Source organism: Babylonia areolata, chromosome 24 (genome assembly GCF_041734735.1).
Source record: "Babylonia areolata isolate BAREFJ2019XMU chromosome 24, ASM4173473v1, whole genome shotgun sequence".
Taxonomy (NCBI): domain Eukaryota; kingdom Metazoa; phylum Mollusca; class Gastropoda; order Neogastropoda; family Buccinidae; genus Babylonia; species Babylonia areolata.
Window position 1 is genome coordinate 18,211,527 of NC_134899.1, and position 15,000 is coordinate 18,226,526.

The 15,000-nt window shown below is 45.3% G+C and overlaps 1 protein-coding gene across 1 annotated transcript in view; it reads right to left on the reverse strand.

Annotated features, from left to right (window-relative positions):
* LOC143298572 (inverted formin-2-like) overlaps window positions 1-15,000 on the reverse strand; it is a 95,557-nt gene that overhangs the window by 56,304 nt on the left and 24,253 nt on the right. The window contains exon 3 of the mRNA XM_076611451.1: window positions 1-882. This exon is cut by the window's left edge and continues 359 nt beyond it. Coding sequence (XP_076467566.1) covers window positions 1-882 — 882 coding nt within the window. The remainder of the gene's footprint in view (window positions 883-15,000) is intronic.

The following is a 15,000-nucleotide window of genomic DNA, read 5'->3' on the forward strand; positions in this document are numbered from 1 at the left end:
TCGGGAGGCTTCTGCCCCCCTGCATCGGCGGTGTCTTCGGTGTCCTTGGTGCCGAGTTCTGGACAAGATTTCACTGCTGATGATGGTAGTAGTACAATGTCCGATTCTGTCACTGTGTCGCGAAGCTCAGACTCGAAACTATTGTCTGGAACGACAACGTCCTGCGTCTCTTCTTCGTTGTCATTTTTTGACAGCGAAATGTTCCCGTTATCGTCTGTGGATGAGAATGAAAACAGCACGCGGGTTTGGTCCGATACTGAATCTTTACTGCTACTCTTTTGGAACCTGTTGGATTTGGTGACTGGACTGGTCAGTTTTGTGTCGTTCCCTGTGCCCAGTTCTGTTTTGCCGGATAGTGGTGCGTTGATGTCTATGTTGCCTCCATGTTGACTGTCAGACTTTTCAGTGAGAGGCGTTCTGGTCTTGGCTTCAACAGCGGTCTGCGAAGGTGGTGCCAGAATAGTGTTATTGTTACTGCCTCCTTTCGTATTTACTGCTCTGTCTTCTGCATTGCCGTTTTCCATTACGTTCGTCCCGTGTTCACCTTGTCTCGGTTTTCCATTAATGATTTCATCGTCTTTTTTTGACGGTAAAATGCTTTTGCTTTTATTCTGCCTGCCTTTCTTGCTGCGTTTATTGAATCCATTTCTCCAGTTTTCCATGTTCCCTTCTCCGACCCCTTCTTCTTCTGAATCGGTCCCCCGCTCCGAGTTTGCCCGACTGGAAGGGTCGTCTGCTCCATGACCGTCAACGCGCATGGCTGGGCTGACGTCAGCGGTTCCGAGTACACTTCGTGCGCAGTCGGCAGTTTCCGGCGTGGGGGACGTATCGCTCGCATCCTGCTCAGGGATGGTTTTGGCCCGGTTTTTGTTGCGACGGTTTCTGAGGACAGAGATCAAGATAGGAAAGAGAAGGCGGTGAATGAGTTGCTTCTTTGTGTTGTGTAACGGTACGTGAGCATTCTGCTACCATGACTGTTTTCCTCCTCCACCCACTACCTCTCGAGCACAATCTACACCGCCCTTGTTTTCCACCGTGGATTCAGTGAACTAGGTTTACTCCACTGTGTGAAGGAAACGTCGTCTGTACACATACACACACTTTCTCTACACGGTGTGTGTGTGTGTGTGTGTGTGTGTGTGTGTGTGAGAGAGAGAGAGAGAGAGAGAGAGAGAGAGGTGTTGGCGTATATACGTGCAAATACATACATACATGCACACAAGAATCCAGAAAATTTAATCCTTCGACTCCTGCTGGTGCATGGAGAACAGACAAACTTCCATAAGTAATAGAATACATTAAAAGTCAACTGAGCATATTCGTGGAGACAGAGAGACAGACAGGCAGACAAACAGGCAGGCAGACAGAGACAGGCAGGCAGGCAGACAGAGAGACAGGCAGGCAGACAAACAGGCAGGCAGACAGAGACAGGCAGGCAGGCAGACAGACAGAGAGACAGGCAGGCAGGCAGGCAGAGACAGGCAGGCAGATAGACAGGCAGACAGAGAGGCAGGCAGACAGACAGACAAGGAGGTAGAGAGAAAACTAATCGAAAGTATAATTTTATTCAGTGTAGGCCACAGCGCGTTACGAAGGGGATCACAACAGAACTGCGACATTTACAACGAACGCTAAGGCAGTGTGGTGGTTTGGACGCCAGTCATTCAGATAAGACGATAAACCGAGGTCCTGTGTGCAGCATGCACTCAGCGCACGTAAAAGAACCCACGGCAACAAAAGGGTTGTTCCTGGCAAAATTCTGTAGACAAATCCACTTTGATAGGAAAAACAAATAAAACTGCACGCAGGAGAATATACAATATAATGGGTGACGCTGTAATGTAGCAACGCGCTCTCCCTGGGGAGAGCAGGCCGAATTTCACACAGAGAAATCTGTTGTGACAAAAAGATATACAAATACAATAATTACAAATACGATAAAGAAACTACAGGTAATAATAATGTGTCGACTACTTCTTCACAGAAATCAGTGTCACAACTAAAGCATTCAGGAACAATTATCTGGTTCTTTAACTATTTCAACGCACCTTCTTAAAGGCTTTTTATATGAATACATAGATACATTCTTCGTTACCTTGTTATCTTGGTTTACCACCAGTAAGGTCACAATGAAAAGATTCTTTTTTCTATAAGTGTAATCTCATACGAGATCGAACGACGCAAGAACGCAAGAATTTTAATGTAAGGTCACCGACCTGTATACATTTTGGGTGCACGTGTTGCACACACAGCTTAACTGACATAAAATAGGAAGAGGAGATCGAACGGAGCAGAACAGCAGAATAAAATATGTATTTCATCTACTTTCTCAGTTTTACATCATGGATATGTCAAGGAATTGATGTAACCTTCGCTGGGTCGAACACGATGTGTAACCGTATCACATACTCCGAATCTAAACTAAATTACAGTTCACGTGTCTATCAATTACCATTCAAAGATAATTTGGCAATATCCACATTTCTTCCCCTCCACTCTTCTGTGTAACTGGCGGAGTGAACGTCCACGTCTTGTTGTGAACACTGCTCATTCTGTCTTGAGGGGAAGAACTGTGGACATTGCCGATTTCCATGATGATTTACATGTGTTGTTAAAAGAACATTTGTCTCTATCCTGAACATGAACCATTCTGAACTATTACCACGCTCGCAAGTATTTTGTCTCCCTCCACAACACCTTGAGTGGTGGTCTGGACGCTAGTCAATCGGATGAGACAACAAACCGAGTTCCCGTATGCAGCATGCTCTTTGCGCACGTGAAAGAACTCACGACAACAAAAGGGTTGTCCCTGGTAAAATCATGTAAAAACATCCGCTTTGACAGGAAAGCAAATTCACTTGCAGGGGGGGGGGGGGGGGATAAGAAAGGTGCCACTGCACTACAGCGAAACATTCTCCCTGGGGACAGCAACGCAAATTTCACACAGAGAAATCTGTTGTGATAAAGAGTAATACAATAATAAATGACAATGCAATACGAGACTGTACGATACGATACGATACGATGTTCATACTAGTTTTGCAAATGACAGTCGATAAGTCTTTAATGAAGATCCTGCAAGAATACATGTACATTTTGTACTCCTTGGTTCAACCATACAAAATCCAAAACCTTTTTGGAACAAAGACTATCCAACTCCGGAAACATATGGATATTTACACCCCGAACCTAGCCACATCACCATTTCCTAAGCTTTTACAGGAAATCGTTTGGCAATATCTACGATTTTTCCCCCCAAGACGGAACGAGTGGTATTCACAAAAAGGTGTGGACGTTCACTGCATCAGTCACACTGAGGAATGAAGAAATGTGGATATTGCCTTTCTTTTCGCAGCCATACGTAATATCTTAAACCAAATCAGTAAAACGAACAGACGGGTTTATATGATAGGGTGACGTCCTGATTATCCATAAACTAAATCATCAGTGCATATACGTGAGCCTTTTCAATATGCATTTATGACTGATAGTTATATACATTGACATATATCTACCCCTGATCCCATTCTTTTGCAGTCCTGGCGAATTCGGGAGAGTTAGAGAGAGAGAGAGAGAGAGAGGAGAGAGAGACAGACAGACAGACGGACAGATAGACAGTCAGACAGGCCTATAGATAGATAGAAAGATAGATAGATAGACAGATAGCGTATCTATTCTCTCTCTCTTTTCTCACTCTTTCTGTTGTTGTTGTTATTAGGGATGGTACATATGCAAGTGTATTCGTTTGTGTGCGTAAGTGTCCGTTTTGTCATTTGTATTATGTCTTTTGGCTGTGACGTTGTTTTGTTCTTTCTCTCTTCTATCTTATTTATTCTATTTATTTAATTAGCAGTAGTAGTGGTAATGGTAGTAGTGGTAGTAGCGATAGTTGTAGTGGTAGTAATAGCTTCATTGTTTGGTTGTTGTTGTTTTTTGTTGTTGTTGTGTGTGTGTGGTGTGTGGGGGGGGGGAGGATGGGGGAGGGGAGCCGGGGGGGATTTTTGTTGTTTTGTTCTTTTTGTTTTGCTTGTTTGTGTGCTTGTTGATTTGTTTGGTTTGGTTTTTGTTTTTTGCCCTGAGGGTCGGATGAAAAAAAGCATGTCCTTGCTTATTCCACTTCCCTCATTAAAGAATATTCATTCATTCTCTCAATCGCTTACTCGTTCTCTCTCTCCCTTTCTTCCATTCGAGTATTTTGTTGTTGTTGTTGTTGTTGTTGGTGGTGGTGGTGGTGGTGGTGGTTTTAGTACAAGTGATGTTTCTGGTGTTATCTATTCCCATTTCTTACCTGTCAAAAATTCTCAATAAAAAGTTCAGGAAACTCTGCCCTTTGCTTGCAGAGGGGGGAGGCACCTGTCCTAGCTCAGCACCGGTTCCCTCGGGTTCCTCCATGATGATGACGTCAGAACAACCCACGTCCCTTTTCACTTCACCATGGCTTTACAGGACGTTTACAGGACGTTTACAGGACTTTTTACACGCACCACAAGTCTTCGTCACGGCTTGTTCAGTCACCACTGTAAATTGACTGTAAGTGCACACTTCACCGTGACTTTACATGACTTGACATGGCGTTGCACGACTGACTTTCCAAGTCTTGACCAAGTTGTTGTTTTTGCCTTTTTCGGTCACTGTATACTGATAGAAACTGCACGGATATCCTTCTGCAAACTACCACGGCAAAACAAGTCCCCTAAAAACGTGTTTGTTGTTGTGGTGGTGGTGGTATTAGTTGCTGAAGAACAACTGCCACAAGCATAACTCAGCTAATTCTCATCGACTTGTGTATGCTGTGTAGAGCCTTTTAAACCCTCTGTCCCAGCATCTGCTGTTGCTGTCGATACATCCACATGTCACGAAGCAAAAGGTTTAAGCAGAATGCGACTTTTGAAAAGTAGCTGAACTTTCATCAACGTTTTGTTGTTGTTGTTGTTTTTGTTTGTTTGTGTTTGTTTTTGTTTGTTTGTTTCGTGGTTAAGCTTTGGACAGTATCTCCTTTGCTAAGAAAACCGTCCATCGTTTCTGGCGCTGGATTGTTTTAGATGTGATTTTCAACATGGCATCTGACAGGGGTGGAGAGTGGGGGTTGGAGTGGTGGTCTCACACAGCAGCAGCGAAATGACACACAGGCTTTGACACACAACCGACAAACCTGAAAGAATCTGGCGAACAGTTCTTCTGTGCTGTGGTGTCTGGGTGACTTCATGGAGTTAAGGGAGGAGGAGGAGGAGGAGGAGATTCCGCACAAAATCAACTCCCGGACCAAGCAAGAAATATTCAGTTTTTGATTGCTTCATCACTGAACAGTGAACCAGCAATATTTGTGAGTTACATGTTAACTGTCACTGTAAAACAAGCAGGCCTGTGAATGAACACCACACACACACACAAAACAATAAGAAAAAAAAGACACTCTTTGTTTAGACCGCAATAACAGCTTATTTGCTGAACGATAATTTCAGATAATAGTGAAAGTCCGGGCAAATTTTACGTCCCATTGTCACGAAATGAGAAAATCCAATGACCGTTCTGTGAACTGTATTCCTCCCATCGCTGTTGACATTTATGAACTTCAGTTTTTCTTCACTCTGACACTGGCTGTGTACAGTGCTGTGCATGCAAGCTGTGCTCCAATCATCAGCTGTGTGGTCCACACACCACTTTGTCCACACGCTGTGTGTGGCCTTACATCAGGCCCGTCCGTCATACACAGGCGTCACATCAGCAAAAGAAAAAAAAGAAGAAAAAAAGCAATATATATATATATATATATTTTTTTTTTTAATTGAAAATAAAAAGCACATGAATAAAGGAACACGACGTCTGCAGATTGGTGACAGAACCAGTGACAGTGTACACTGTGTTTCCCCCTCAAGACGGCATGAGTAGTGTTCACAACAAGGCGTGGAGGTACTCACTTCGCCATCCACACAGAGCAGTGTGAGGAGAACGAATTAATGTGGATATTGCCGAACCATTTGCAGCAATAGTGCTCTCTAGTTTGAAGGCCTCATTAGGTGCCACAAGACACAACGAAGATTAAGAAAGTCATACAGTGAAATGTCCTTTTTCTACAAAATGGCATGGCACTAACGGTCAACATATGGCCGGAACACCCGAACCATATAGACAGACACACAACAGACCGACCCACTCTCAACAGAAATGGTTTGGGCCGACCAAGGCGCTACCATCATTTCACGAGAAAAGCGGCATGAATAATATCGGCATGAATACAATACACAGTCGTCATCATATTACCTCCCACCGTGTCAGCAACACTACCATTTAGACCTGGTATCAACCGGGACGCATAAAAAAAAAAAAAAAAAAAAAAAAAAAAGAAGAAGAAGAAAAAACACAGTGAACGCAAAGGAACCACCCCCACAATGAATCCAAAAAAAACCCCAGAGCATTGACACACTGGCAATCTCCGTCGTTATGATTTGAACACAAACTGGGAAGTAGTGGCGCTGCGCTCAGTGGCGACACGGTGTTTTTGCAGGCTCGTGCTTTTTAGCGTTTACAAAACTTCAAAAATTCACTTAATTTCCCTGTGGATTAATAAAGTGTTTTTGATTGATTTGATTGATTGACAAAAGTGATGTCGCAGCTAGCTGCATGACAAAGTGCAGTCGACATCAACACACCACTCCGGTACAAGTGCGATTCGCTTCGTTTTCAATATTGCCCACACAGCCAGAGCACTGCACAGGTGTGTGCACAGAGATGCAATGAACAAGACCCTGCACCGCACACACATACATACATCCATAAACACATATACTATCAGTGTAAAACTGATAACGGCTTTTTTTGTTTCGGTGGTGGGTGTGGGGTTGTGGGTAGGGTGATGGTAGGGTTGTGGTGGTGAGTGTGGAGGTGGGGGTGGGGAGGGTGAGGATAGGGTTGTGGTCGTGAGTGTGGAGGCGGGGGTGGGGAGGGTGATGGTAGGGCTGTGGTGGTGAGTGTGGAGGTGGGGGTGGGGAGGGTGATGGTAGGGCTGTGGTGGTGAGTGTGGAGGTGGGGGTGGGGATGGTGAGGGTAGGGTTGTGGTCGTGAGTGTGGAGGTGGGGGTGGGGAGGGTGATGGTAGGGCTGTGGTGGTGAGTGTGGAGGTGGGGGTGGGGAGGGTGAGGGTAGGGTTGTGGTCATGAGTGTGGAGGCGGGGGTGGGGAGGGTGATGGTAGGGCTGTGGTGGTGAGTGTGGAGGTGGGGGTGGGGAGGGTGAGGGTAGGGTTGTGGTGGTGAGTGTGGAGGCGGGGGTGGGGAGGGTGATGGTAGGGTTGTGGTGGTGAGTGTGGAGGTGGGGGTGGGTAGGGTGATGGTAGGGTTGTGGTGGTGAGTGTGGAGGTGGGGGTGGGGAGGGTGAGGGTAGGGTTGTGGTGGTGAGTGTGGAGGTGGGGGTGGGGAGGGTGAGGGTAGGGTTGTGGTGGTGAGTGTGGAGGTGGGGGTGGGGAGGGTGATGGTAGGGTTGTGGTGGTGAGTGTGGAGGTGGGGGTGGGGAGGGGGAGGGTAGGGTTGTGGTGGTGAGTGTGGAGGTGGGGGTGGGGAGGGGGAGGGTAGGGTTGTGGTGGTGAGTGTGGAGGTGGGGGTGGGGAGGGGGAGGGTAGGGTTGTGGTGGTGAGTGTGGAGGTGGGGGTGGGGAGGGGGAGGGTAGGGTTGTGGTGGTGAGTGTGGAGGTGGGGGTGGGGAGGGTGATGGTAGGTTGTGGTGGTGAGTGTGGAGGCGGGGGTGGGGAGGGTGATGGTAGGGTTATGGTCGTGAGTGTGGAGGTGGGGGTGTGGGGGTGGGGAGGGCGGGGGTGTACCAGCCTCCAGTGGTGCTGGTAACAGATGGAGGTTGTTTTCATACTGTGTGTGTGTGTGTGTGTGTGTGTGTGTGTGTGTGTGTGTGTGAATGCGTGTGGGGGGGGGGGGGGTAGGGGTTGGGGGTGTAGGTGGGTGGCTGAGTTGGTTGGGTGTGAAAGTGTTCATGTGTGTGTGTGTGATATGAATGTGTTTGTACGTGTACCTGTGCCAGTGCGTGAGCATGCGGACACATGTGTGTGTGTCTGTGTGTCTGTGTGTGTGCGTGTGTGTGTCTGTGTGTGTCTGTATGTGTGTGTGTGTGTGTGTGTGTGTGTGTGTGTGTTTCAGCATGTGTGTGTGTGTGTGTGTGTGTGTGTGTGTGTGTGTGTGTGTGTGTGCTGCCATGGCTATGTGGCGTATCTACAGCTGTGTTGTCGTGTCGTGTCGTATCGTAACATAGGTCGACGCGACGTGTTATTAGCACGATGCTGGGGAAAAGGGGAATGGTGTCAATGTATGTTTTGGGAGGTGTGGGTTTTTTTTTCCGAATGTGTTCTTTAATTGCTGGTCACACCTGTCTGTCTGCAGGCTGATCTATTTTTGATGAGTCACTCTTTGCCGACAGGCGGTTGTTTTAATGTATGTGTGCGTGCACGAGTTCGTGTGTATGTTAACACACACACACACACACACACACACACACACACACACACACACACACACACACACACACACACACACATATATATATATATATATATATATATATAATTCAATTACCTTGGGTCCACCATCACCGACAACCTCTCCCTTGACGCCGAGATCGACAAGAGGATCGGGAAGGCAGCCACAACGCTAGCCCGCCTCACACAAAGAGTGTGGACAAATCCCAAGCTGACCACGAAGACAAGGATGACTGTATACAACGCCTGCGTCCTCAGCACCTTGCTATATGGCAGTGAGGCGTGGACCACACATGCTCATCAGGAGAAAAGGCTCAATACCTTCCACCTGAGAAGCCTACGGCGTATACTCGGCATCTCCTGGCAAGACAAGGTGACAAACACCGAAGTCCTGACTCTCGCTGGCCTCCCGACCATGTACACCATGCTGAGACAGCGTCGGCTGCGCTGGCTGGGCCAAGTTCGCCGCATGGAAGATGGTCGCATCCCAAAAGACATCCTTTATGGAGAGCTCGCCACGGGGCAGAGAAGCATCGGCCACCCACAGCTGAGACACAAAGACGTTTGCAAAGGCACTTGAGATCAACACTGAATCCTGGGAGGGCCTTGCAGATGACCGCAACAGATGGAGAAGCACTCTCAAGAATCAGCTACGGATTGGTGAGGACAAACTGTCAGCTGCTGCAGCAGAAAAGCGAGCTCCCAGAAAAGGGACGGCAGCCGACAGACCAGCATCAGCTTACACATGTGATCGCTGCGACAGAGACTGTCTCTCTCGCATCGGTCTCTACAGTCACAGGCGACGCTGCTTGGTCCAAGCAGACAGCCCAGTTAGACACTACGTCGGATATACTCTATCCATGGTCAGCCATGACCGAAGGAGGCCTACTATATATATATATATATATATATATATATATATATATGTGTGTGTGTGTGTGTGTGTGTGTGTGTGTGTGTGTGTGTCTCTGTGCGTGTTGAATACTACCAGCAGACAAGGCAAGACCACTCTTAACCCTAGGGACGGGAGACTCCATCACTTACACCAAATTTTAAACTTGAACACCAATGAAATCATATGAAATTGGCGATAAAAAGTAACAAATCAGCGACAACATCATGGTGTAATCGATCAAATCACGGTGTGGCTTTTGTCATATTGAGGAATTTCCTAACCTTTCAAACCAAACTCATTTACCTTCGTGCTTTATTTCATATTTTTTCCCCGATAATGAGAACTGATTTCGAATGCAAATAGTTCTTTTGAACAGGCTGATTTCGATGTTTTCTAACTTTGGGGTATTTTATAATAAGGAAGGATGGTGAACCTCTTCTTCAGTCACCTTCATATCACAGTCACAACAAATGAACAACCTACGTGGAATATTCTGACATCTACCAGTCTGGGTAGGTAATAGTTTGTGACTATTACACCTGATCTTGATTAGCACGTATCACATACGTAATTAGTGACTTCACTGATAACGTCATAAGAAGAAGGGAAATAACTCTGGAAGGCTGAAAAATTGATACGGTTTATCTAGAGTGGTATATCTCCAGATCATTTTCTTAGTTTTAGGCTTATTGTTTTGGATAATGTTTTATGACTTGAAACACCACTTTCTACTGTTCTTTTCCCCCTGGCACTGATTGGGTTGATGATATCAAGTAAATAACAAAAATATATTTTGTGTCCTTTGCTGAATCAACGAGAATAGAACAAATACGCTTGTTCCAACAAATTCTTCAGAATATCAATGTCATGATGTAATGAATGTTCCTTGTACAAGGACGCTTCTCAAACATTCTGCCGTTTTAAAATTATCGGTGTAAGTATAATTTAAAGGAGATTCTCTACAACACGGTTGACCATAAGCACATGCAGCCCCACCCCCCACCCCCCGCCCCGTACACACACAGACACACACAGACACACACACACACACACACACACATATATATATATACACACACACACACACACACACACACACACACACACACACACACACACACATGTTGTGCCAAACAGACAATGACTCATTACTGGGCAGTGGGTTTTCCTGGCAATAAAATCCGCGCAGTGTCCATGTATCAGCTGTTATTTTCACACATACTTGCTTACTGGTGACAAATTAACACATTAATTGTCTATCGAATTTGAGAACAAAATGTTATGCAATTAGGGAAGAGAAAAGGCTGGCTGGTTGGTTGGTTGGTAGGTAGGTAGGTCGGTAGGTAGGTAGGTAGACATACATCGGCAGAAGAACGAAGCACAGGTTATTTTTTATTCTTTTGGTGTGCAGTGGTGGGTGGCCTGGGACACACATACACAAACACACACACACAAACACACACGCACACACACACACACACACACACACACACACACACACACACACACGCACACGTACACACACTACACAACATACAACACACACAGACACACGCCACACACGCGACACACACACACACACATACACAGACATACACACACACACACACACACACACACACACACACACACACACACTAACTCACTCACTCACTCACTCACTCACTCTCACACGGAAAGAGACAAAGACAGACAGACAGAGATAGAGAGAGAGAGAGGGAGAGAGAGTGTGTGTATTATTGCATTCAGGCCATACGCATCATTGCATTGGGATGCTGGGAAGGGGGACGTGCTGACAATAGCATTCCACGAGAGAGACAGAGACAGAGAAGACGTTGCTTACAGTCCAGCTGACTACACAGACAGAGAGAGAGAGAGAGAGAGAGAGAGAGAGAGAGAGAGAGTGGGTGTATCTTGGAATGTTTCAAGTTTGCATGTACGTCTTCAGGTTAAAAACACAGACACAGACACAGACACACACAGACACACAGACACACACACACACACACACACACACACACACACACACACACCAAAAACAAACACCTGTATACCACCTGACTGACACAGAGACCGAACGGATAAGCCGCCCTACCAGGAAGCCAGGAACATCTCAAGTCTCTGTTCGGGTCACGCTCCGGTTGGCTAGTCTTTTCCTGCTTTTAATCTCCTCCTCCTCCTCCTTCTTTTTCTCCTTCTCCTACTCCTCCTTCTTCTTCTTCTCCTCCTCCTCCTCCTTCTTCTTCTTCTTCTTCTTCTTCTTCTCCTTCTTCTTCTTTTTCTCCTCCTCCTCCTCCTTCTCCTCCTCCTCCTTTTCCTTCTTCTTCTTCTTCTTCCTTTTCTTCTTCTTTTTCTTCTTTCCACGTTCACTGGCACGTACATGTGAGTTTTAACAACCCGCCATGTAGGCAAACACAGTCCGTTTTCGAGCGGATGTGCATGCTGTGTGTGTTCTTGTTTACACAGCCCACCGAACTCTGGCGTACATTATGGGATATTTAACGTGCGCAATTGATCTCCTGCATACGCCGCACACAACTGGTGGCCTGAGAGACTGGGAAATACAATATGAAATGAAACGCCTGTGTGTGTGTGGGTGTGTGTGTGTGTGGGGGGGGGGGGGAGCGTGTATGTGCATCCGTGTGTCTTTGTGTCTGTGTGTGTGTTTTGTTGGGTTGTGTTGTCCTGTGCTATGTCAAGTTGTGTGAATTCATTCTGCTTTTTATTCCTCTTGTGAAGCGCATAGAGTTTGAAACTGTAGTAGATGAGTGTGCGACAAAAAATGTTTCATTGAAATTATAAGATGCTGATGATGACAGTAATGATAGTTATCATTCTTATCGGTAATAGTCATTGTAGCAGTAGCATTGTTGTGTATGTGGCTGTGGTTGCTGCTATGATCAGATTCATCACCATCATCATTATTATCATTGTTGTTGTTGTTGTTGATGATGATGATGTTGTTGTTGTTATTAACCACCACTACTGCTACTAATACTACTGCAACTGCTGCTGCTACTAATAATAATGGATACTTATATGGCACACTATCCAGAAATCTGCTCTAGGTGCTTTACAAAAACGCTTTTGTTAACATAAAACATTATATCTATGTTACATACACACACCAAAATGTGACTACACACACACACATACACACACACACACACATACACGCACACACACACACACACACACACACACACACACACACACACACGCTGCACACATACATTTTAACATATATGTGTATCTAACAGCTACCCTAACACATACGCACACATAGGCAGGCACAAACTTACATAAACACATGCACACACAATACACATTCATATACATGCATATAGTTATGTACACATACATATGTATACACACATAGTCAAGCACAGCTAACGCAAAGGAAGTGGACCTGCTACAATTGAACTTATTGCTGAGGGAAAAGGTGAGTTTTGAGACGAGATTTAAAAGATACGAGGGAATCAGAATGACGGAGGCTATCAGGGAGCTTGTTCCACGTCTTTGGCGATTGAACAGAAAACGATATGTGTCCATAGGTCTTACTTCTGACGTGAGGTATCCTGAGAAGTCGAGTATCAGAGGAAGAACGGAGCTGGCGAGACGGGGTATAGATATGGAGGAGTTCAGAAAGATACTTGGGGCCAGATCCGTTGACTGCAGAAAAGGTCAGAGTAGATAGCTTATAGTCTATTCGATCAGAAAGAGGCAACCAGTGGAGAGACTGAAGGAGAGGAGAAACATGGTCAAATTTAGAAGCTCTGCAAATGAGTCTGGCAGCGTTATTCTGAATTCGCTGGAGTCTGTCTAACAGATCTTTGGGAAGGCCGGCCAAAAGAGAGTTGCAGTAATCCAATCTTGAGAGAACCAGAGAGCATAACAACTGTGTTCAGACATGGTGGAATACTGTTGTCCCTATCTCTTGTCTGTTCAAGAGCGATAATAATTATGTGTAACGGTTAATTAATGTTCCTGACTTTTTATGGACGTCAAGAACGGCGGAAAAATACACAATAACACCTTGTTCACTTAATTGGTAACGACATTCATATTCACCTGCGGCTGTCGTGTAATTATCTTTTATGCTTTAAATCATTATACAGCCTTCACAAAAAACAAACAAACAAACAAACAAAAAACAACTTAAGGACCACTTTTAAAAAAGAAGGTATGGTTGTTGGTTTGTTGTTGTTATTATTTATATATATATATATATATATATATATATATATATATATATATATATATATTGTTATGTTAAAAATTGGAGAGAGTATCTAACCTATCTAGGCTGCCTATGGTCTAAAACTGCCCTGTCACTGAATACACAAACGGAATATTTCAGGCCCACATGCACACTGATCAGCTTGAAAAAATAGTTTGAAAAATCGATGTTCCAGCCAAAACATTACACTTATTCGGTGGTTTTCAAAAACGTTAGCTATGGATTTTCATTGTATAAGCAGTTTCAGTTTCAGTTTCAGTTTCAGTAGCTCAAGGAGGCGTCACTGCGTTCGGACAAATCCATATACGCTACACCACATCTGCCAAGCAGATGCCTGACCAGCAGCGTAACCCAACGCGCTTAGTAAGGCCTTGAGAGAAAAAAAAAAGGTGAATAAAAAATAGATAATTTATTTATTTATTTATTATTATTATTTTTTTATTATTATCATTACTACTACCTTTTTTATATTATAATTATTATGTATTTATTTATTTATTTATTTATGTAAGCTTATCTATTGTATAAGCAATTGCAAGAAAGTACCTTTGGGTATGAGTAGTGCACATTACACTGGATGCATATGCTGCTGTTTGCTGAAACTTCGACATTGCTTCGCTATGGTCTGAAGAAGAAAAACTGCACAAGTTCCCAGTTGGTCGTTAACTTTTTTGTGAACACTGGATTTTGGTGATCAGTAATTCATTATTCATATATTGTCTCAGAATGGTTGAGAAGAGAGACAGAGAGAGAGACAGAGAGAGAGAGAGACAGAGAGAGAGTGTATGTGTGTGTGTGTGTGTGTGTGTGTGTGTGTGTGTGTGCGTGTGTTTGTGTGTACATGTCTGCGTGTGTGTGTGTGTATAATGTGTGTGCATGCCTGCACGCGCGGATGTTTGTCAATCTGTGTGTGTGGAGGTGGGGTGGGTGAGGGGCCGGGGCGGAGGGGTGTGTGTGTGTGTGTGTGTGTGTGTGTATGCATGCCTGCGCGCGCGCGTGTGTTAATCTATGTAACTATGTATGTATGTGTGCGTGTGTGCCGCTTGCTTGCTTGCTCGCATGCGAACGTGTGTGTGTTCGTTCACCGCTCAGATGACTTTTAATCAACAGGACTATAGAGACAAATCCGTATGACCACCGACTCCGGCTTCCTTTTGGAACACTAGACGGACCTCCCACCCAAACATCCTGGATACCCTCCCATGCCCCCCCCCCCCCCTACCCCCCGCTACCTCCACCACACATCCCCTCCCGACCCACCTCGCCTCCCCCTCCCCCCCCCACCCCCCCTCCGCCTTTGAGCAACGCAACCTCACCGAACTAAGACTCGAACCGTGAACAACTGGACTATTTCCCTAAGAGGTCGTTAAACTCCTCTTCAAGGCAAGACCAT